This window comes from Tamandua tetradactyla, chromosome 1, assembly GCF_023851605.1.
Source record: "Tamandua tetradactyla isolate mTamTet1 chromosome 1, mTamTet1.pri, whole genome shotgun sequence".
In the NCBI taxonomy this organism is placed as follows: Eukaryota; Metazoa; Chordata; class Mammalia; order Pilosa; family Myrmecophagidae; genus Tamandua; species Tamandua tetradactyla.
Genome location: NC_135327.1, coordinates 48272925 through 48280676, shown reverse-complemented (window position 1 = coordinate 48280676; position 7752 = coordinate 48272925). Strand labels below are relative to the sequence as shown.

The following is a 7752-nucleotide window of genomic DNA, read 5'->3' as shown; positions in this document are numbered from 1 at the left end:
TAATGATTTAATTTATCAGTGATCTATGCCATAATCGAATGAGATAAAGTCAATACCGAGTGCTTCTCTTAATTAAAATGGTCATAGGGCATGCTCTAGGAAGAACAGCCAAGGAGAGAGTTATATGTAAATCTTCAGGGACTAGCAAACTAGCAAGTGAAGCCAAAATCAAATCAAAGATATCTATGTTTAAAATACTGTCAGTTACAAGCTTTGAAAAGCAAAACCTCAGAGCGATTCCAGTGAAAATGGCAGACTAAGGCCCTTCAAAATTCCTTGCTCTATAAAACAAATGGAACACTGTGGGAAATGTCAGAATCAGCTTTTTTTAGAACTCCAGAAATTAAGCAAAGGTTAGCAGCAATCCAGGAAGTATTTGTTCAAGAAATATGGCTGAATCAAGTTATGAACAGCAAAGGTTTTTGCATTTTAACTTGCCCTGTTGTTATTAAACTCCGCCCCCCCCCCCCCCCCCCCCAGCCTCCACAACTCCACAGTAATATTGAAAACCAAAAACCTGCAATCACAGTGAAAACCAGGAGCCTGGAAGGAGGAGGGATCCTGGTTGGAACTCTTTCAAAGTTCCATTCCCAGATAACTAATTATTTTATCACTCTGGTGATTCCCAGGAATACCCCACCTGCAGGGTTGTCTTTATTTGATTTGACTTGGAACTTTCCCAGATAAAAAGTCTTTTCTCTGGAGGCATTTATCAAAACAATCAGAGACAACAGTTTAATACTGTGGCTGTTTTTGAGTCAGTGGGTACCAGATGGAGAAAGTAATTAGGTTAACCAAAAAGATCAACAGAAAAAGTGGGAAATGAGATATCCATAAGGATTTGTAAAAGCTCTGCTAATTCTTGGGAAGCTAGAAGGTGATATATATATTTTAGGGCTGTCTGTGTACCAGGAGTTTGTGCATGGTCAGAAAAGACCTCAGAAGCCTGTAAACTCTTACCTCTGACTGACTTTGAGGTTCTGCACAAGCAGGAAATGAGGGCGAAGACAGAATTGTCAAGTCCCTGGTCAAGTGTTGAAAGCATGACCCAGTAGAGACAGAAAACCCTTCAGCAAAGACTGGGAGACTCACTGGTTCCAAGCATTTAAAAAATCACTCTAGGGGAGGCAGGCTCGGACCGGCCCTGAGTTGCAGCCGTCCTTCGTGCCCTCCTTGCCCTCCCCACGGTCATCATGCTCCAGTTCCTGCTTGGATTTACTTTTGGCAACTTGGTTGGAATGTATCTGGCTCAGAACTACGATATACCAAACCTGGCCAAAAAACTTGAAGATATCAAAAAGGACTTGGATGCCAAGAAGAAACCCCCTAGTTCCTGAGGCTGAGTCCAGCTACCTTTTGGATATACTGATTCGACTGTCCCTGAGGCCCTTCTTTACCATCTGAACCAAAGCTTTTGTTTTAATCTCCAGCTTCAGCAGTTTGCTTCCTTGCTAAACCCTGAGTTGCCTTAGAGCAAAAATGAGGCCACAACTTAAGAACTACCCTTACTTTTCCAACATCCTCACCTCTTCCCATCCTTCTTTCAGGAACTTGGAAGACTCTAAGACTGGAATTATGGTGCTAAATTAGTAAACATGTCCTTTAATTAGCAGTCTCTTCTTTATTCTTTGCGATTTCTACTACCTGTTTTCAAGAGAAAAATTGGAGAATTTTGTATAGCTGATCATACACAAATAATCCTAATTTCATAATTACAACAATTACAGTGGGTGCCTGTTAAGCATTTGTTACTAAATTATGTTGTTTCAAAGTAATTAAAATTGATATTTAGAAGCTAGTTTCTAGTAAATTATTCATTTATTTTACATTGTTGTCATGGTGCACCACAGTTGCTAATTTAACCAATAAATCAATTTACTCTTCATTAACTGAGAGATTATATTCTAAGAATCATGTCAGAAACTAGGGAATTGAAAAAGTATATAAAATAATGGTCTTTGTCCTTAGTAGAATTCATAGTCAATTTAGTATGCACATTTTTTCCTTAATGATATGTTTGATCAGCTCTTTTCCCCCAAAAGAATCATACTTATTTTAAGAGATTCCAGGTGAATTTAACATTACATGAGGACTTGTTGGGCAGTTTTGCTGCTAATGCCATTTCTGTAGACATTTTATCACAATCAATAAACTGGAAGAATTGTTTAAAGACCTCTTTTGTCAGACAGTCATGACACTGAGACAACATGTGATTATAAAATAAAGTGGCTGTTTCTTTTTTAAAAAAAAAAAATCACTCTACAGCCATTAGCTGACCACTGACTAAACAAGAGAAACTTCAGTGGCCATACATGACATAATAATACAGACTTTATAGAATTATTTCAGAATAGGTCACTTAAAAACAACAACCAAAAACCTTGGAGAAGATGGAGAATCTGATTTTTAGAGTTGCCACATTATATTAGTTAAAATGTCCACTTTCCAACAACAACAACTACAAAATAGGAGACATACAAAGAAACAGGAAGAAAAGCAATCAATAAAAGCTGTTTCTAAGGACGCTCAGACATTGGACATAATAGGCAAAGACTTAAATCAGCTACTTCAAATATGTCCAAAGAACTAAAAACAACATGTATGAAGAAATAAAGGAAAGTATGAGAATGATGAACCTGAATATGTTTGAGGAAGTTATTGTGAAGCTTTGTAGTATTATGAAAAATGGGAATTTTGTAGCAACAGGCTTGGATCAACGATGTCATTCACACCCTCTAGTTTGGCCATACTCTGATAACTTCTAAAAACCCCTCTTACTCAACAGTGCCCTTCCCACCTAGTACTGCCCCATGGAAAATATAGCCTAGCACCCCATATCACATTTGTTTTTGTTATAGGAAAAACCATATAGTCCAGTCAAGAGCAGGTTTGTGGGGGTGTGAGGGTAATTCAGTGGTAGAATTCTCACTTGCCATGTGGGAGACATGGGTTCAATTCCTGGTCCATGTACTTCCCAAAAACAAACAAATGAAAAATATTCAATGAATGGTGCTACCATAATGGGATACTCACTTGGAAAAATAATGAAATGTGACTCTGCCATGCAACATACCAAAAAAAAAAGGGGGAAAAGCAAAAAAGAGCAGGTTTGTGTTTTTGGTAGCCTTTTTGACGGAATCAAAGCTCGTGTGTGTGTGTGTGCGTGTACATGTATATGTACATGTATGTGTAAGGACATATGTGTCTATAAGAAACCTCTGATGTAAGTGTATATTTGAAATAAAATGTTTATTTCTTCAATTCTCTAACCAAGTGTCATATGATGCATCGCCTTCACATTGAATCCCAGCTACATAAAGTAGCCACGATTTCCCTGAGGAGGACTGTAACTCCAAAGGGCACTCTGATTATGGTATTATCCCACTGAAATGGAAATAATATCAGCAATTTGTCTGCTAGGGGATGAGTTTAATGACTGAACTTTAATCTTCAGAAAGCATAATAAAACAGTGGGAAACATTCTGAAATGCTCAGAAGCACTGAAGATGTGACTTTGAAAAAACAGGTATTTTCAGTGAGGACATATCTGGAGACAAAATTGTGTTAGAACCTTGAAAATCAGCTGACCTTATTAAAAGCATGTAGAACTGGTCTACATATAGCCTTCCACATACTTAATTGTCTTCTAAATTGTCAGCATCATTCAAAGTTATATAAGTTTTTTCTGTTCCAGAAGTATGACTTCAACATTAAAATAGGCTTGTCATTTAAATGTTAACAGAGGAGCTAATAAGTGGTAGTTACCCAACCATAGGAACTTGGAGTTTATTATGTGGAAGGAAAGTAAAAGAATTAGAAGTATCTAAGTTTGCTTTTGCTATAGGACAAACTGTTCCTAAATTTAGTGGCTTAAGATAGCAATTATTAATTTAGCATATGAGTTGTGGGTCAGTAATCTGGGCTGGGCTCAGCTGGGTGGTTCTTCTGTTCTCAGCTGGGTTCACTCCATGTCCACAAGCAGTTGCAACATGTCTGGGGCCAGCTCCAGCTGATCTAGGATGATGTTCTATAGGACAGTTGCTCTCTGTCCCACATATTTTATTTTTATCTTCCACCAGAGTAGCCTGGGTTTGTTCTCATGGGGGTCACAGAGTTCCAAAGAAAGATCAGAAGCATGCAAGTCCTCTTGAGGTCCAAACTAAGAATTGGTACACTGTCACTTTTGTTGCATTCATCAAAGCAAGTTACAGGCCAACCCAGAGGGTAAAAAGCTTCTACCTCTCAACAGGAGAAACTATAAAGGCAAATGACAAAGGAGCACAGATACAGGGAAGGGAATGTATGGCCATTTTTTGCAATCAGTCTACCATAAGTTATTTGCAATATGAAAGAGAAAGCAAAAAACACATCCAGGAAATTCCTGAGGCGGGGAAAAACAAGATTAAAATCTATAATTGTTAGTAATTGATAGCCAGTTATGTTGATTCTTGAGTCTTTTTGAAGAGACTTTCCACTTGTTTACTTAGCTGAATTGCAGGCAGGTAACCAGGACCATGAGTGAACAGCTCCCTCCAGACCAACATCATCCAATATGAAAGAATGCAAGCCACCAATATAACTTTAATCTTTTCTAGTAGTCACATTATAGAGGGAAAAAAAAACCTTAAAATTAACTTTACGAATATATTTTATTTAGCCCAATATATCTGTAATATTGTGCCTCAACATAAAAATCAACTGAAAAAATTTTGACATTTTTGCATTAAATATTTGAGATCAAGTGTGCATTTTACAATTATAACACATCTCAATTCAGAATAACCACATTTCAACTATGCAGTAGCCACATTGTGGTTGGTGTCTGTTGTGCTGGGCAGCATGACTCCAGACCAGTGATTCTCAACCTGCGGACCTTGGACCAGCACCATTGGCATCATAAGGGAACTTATTAGAAATGCACATTCATAGGTCTCACCCCAGCCTACTAATTCAGAATAGAATGGGACAAAGCAGTCTACTTTTTAACACACCCTCTAGGTGAGTCTATTGCATGATAAAGTTTGAGAATCATTGTTTAGACCAGGAATTCTCAAACTGCCTGTAGTAAAGGACTAGGTTTTTGTTTTTCCTTCTTTTAATTTCCAGTATGTCATTTACCGGTACATTTTTGTTGGCATGCTTAGATGTCACTGCAACATCAAATTACTATAAACGTTTCTGCATGCTTAATCTCAATCTTTGTACTCATCTGTACTCCACAGACTGGTGGAGTCACACCAGTCTGTGACTTTCATTTTCACCTTCCTTTGAGGATAAAAAAAATATGCCATGGTCCTCTTTGTACGATCAGTGTCTAGCTCAGTCCTTGGCAAATACCATTGCAACCAATATATGTAGACTGAACGAAAGGCATAAAGTGTATATCAGCAATTTACCTTTGGGGGCCTGTCAGATGCTATTGGATGATGCAGTCTTCAAAGACCAGGTGTCAATGCCTGGAGTAGTGACCACCTTTCCTATAAATTTTGGTTTTAGATTCTTGGAACTAAAAGTCAGCCTAACTGGCTTAATCAGGTACTCTTAATCCTTAAACCATATAAACAACTTGCCCTGTCTCTAAGCCCTAGTTGGCAGCTTATTTGAAGGTAGAAATTCTTTAGGTACAGAGTGAGCCTGGCATTTAAATCAGTGTTAGAACGACCTAGAGAACAGGGTTAGGATAGTCTTGGCTGCCTCCCGGTCCTTCCTGAGGACATATGTTTATTTTACAGTAAATGGATTTTCACATGCACTCAAACTCTCTCACTTGCCTCTGGTTTCTGTGACAGTTATTTTTGTCAGCTGTAAAAGCACTTAGTCTCTTAACTATACGTGATGGGTACTCTTTCAAATATTTAGGAAGTTTTCTGAAAATGTTCAACTTTCCCTTCTGTATCCATAAATATATTGGAAAAGGAAGAATCAGATGTCAAGCCAAGACAGATTCAAACTTTAGCCTGAGATGTTCTTGAAAGTGAACAATCTCTAAAATGTATATTACAGTAAAAAAAAAAATCTAGACAAACAAAAACCGAGTCTGAAGTGAGGAAAATATGTGACTAAAAGGAATAATTCTCAGAAGGACACAGAGCCCCAAAACAGCACCCACCAACCTGAGCAACACAAATTGAATGTTTCAATGGTTGTGAATCTACATGGTTAAGAATACCAATGAGGGACCGCTCGGCTTTTTGTCTCCCCAACCATTTAGTCAATCAACCAAGAAATATTAAGCATTTACGATTCAACAAAGCTGGATTAAGGACAGTGGAGAGTGCTATAGCAACATCAAGTCCTTATCCATTCCAAGTTGCTTAAATTCCATTTGGGAAACAAGCCCAAGGTCACCTCAATGCACTATTTCTCCTTACTTCCTCTTTGAAAAATATCTTTAGTGGGACAGGGTTTCACCTCCTTAAAAGACATTCCTGCCATCCCAATAATATACAAGACTATATGCTACTGAATTGTATTTAAAATTATTGCTGCTACCACTGCCTGAAAAACATATTGGACAGTTCTATGGCTAGCTGGATAGATGTGCAATCGGAGCTTGTTCTGTCTCTAAGTTGTTTAAGGTGCTAAAAAGCTGAGAACAAAACAACAGGTGGCAGGTGCTTGCACGTTCCAAAATGAGGTGCCAGGCCAATTAAATATGGATTGCAGTGATTAATAGGGAAAAGAAACATTTTTGTGGCCTGAGCCCAATATTCACGTCAAGTGTAAGAAAGAATTAAGAGCAAATATGTCAGGAAAAGCGAATTTGGGGAAGAGTTGTAGGGTTGCTGTGGATTTGCCTTCCTTTCCTTAGTGTGGAAGGGGAGGCAATAATTTCAGTCCTATGTGTGAAAAGTTCAAGGATCTTTTGGAGACTGTGCCCCTTGGGTAGCTCCCCAACTGCCCTGACAATGGAGCAATGATACAGAGCCAGGTTTGGAACTGCCTGTTCTCTCACATTTTCCATGGGCCAATAAGACCAACCATGGAAGGTGCTGGGTGGGATGGAACTTTCTGGACTGGACTGTGACCTAGAAGAAAGTCTCTCAGGTGAAAGAAGCTTAGCAATTAGAAACCACAGGCTGCACCACCAGAGGCAAAAGCTGGGAGGTGATGTCACCCATGTTAGAGACATCCAAAGACCCTCCAGGGCATTCCCACCAAAAGAATCAACATTGCACACGGACCAAGCCTAAAGCATGCCAAGGCCAGATGTGGACTGTGCCCAGCAAAGCAGACCTTTGCTGTCTCTCTTCACCCAGCTCTGATGGAGTAAGAAAATGGCTAGCAAAGGGGACAAAAGGGGAGGAGGGAAGGAGAAGAACAAGACAAGAGAATGAAGAAGTAGTTGACTACAATCCCTTTCCCCATTATAGGCCTTTATATGTTGTTGAAGGAAGAAGCTTTAGTAATAAATGAAGATAAGAATTTTGTTTAGTTCATGGGACCGATACTTTCATTACTGAAATGAAACTATTTTGTGATAGTGATGGGAGGAATTTTTATTGTCGGAGTGATGGTACAAGTTGAAGAAACTCTAGGATTCAACCAACATTTTATCCAAGCGTTCTAGTTTGCAAGCTGCCAGAATGTGATACACCAGAAATGAAACGGCTTTTAAAAAAAGGAATTTATTAAGTTGCAAGTTTACAGTTCTAAGGCCATGAAAATGTCCAAATAAAGGTAAGGCCATGAAAATATTCAATTTAAGGCATCAACAAGAAGTTACCTTCACTCAAAAAATGCAGAGGAAGT

At 38.6% G+C, this 7752-nt stretch overlaps 1 protein-coding gene across 1 annotated transcript; it reads left to right on the top strand.

Moving 5' to 3' along the window:
* Positions 1 to 1128: 1128 nt before the first annotated feature.
* Positions 1129 to 1763, top strand: LOC143684263 (short transmembrane mitochondrial protein 1). The gene has a single exon (XM_077161085.1). The coding sequence runs from the start codon at positions 1194 to 1196 to the stop codon at positions 1335 to 1337; it is 144 nt and encodes a 47-aa protein (XP_077017200.1). The 5' UTR covers positions 1129 to 1193; the 3' UTR covers positions 1338 to 1763.
* The last annotated feature ends 5989 nt before the right edge of the window (positions 1764 to 7752 follow it).

Bases quoted from the DNA above. Each gene is read 5' to 3' on its own strand.
- LOC143684263 (XM_077161085.1), top strand. From the start codon at position 1,194: ATGCTCCAGTTCCTGCTTGGATTTACTTTTGGCAACTTGGTTGGAATG.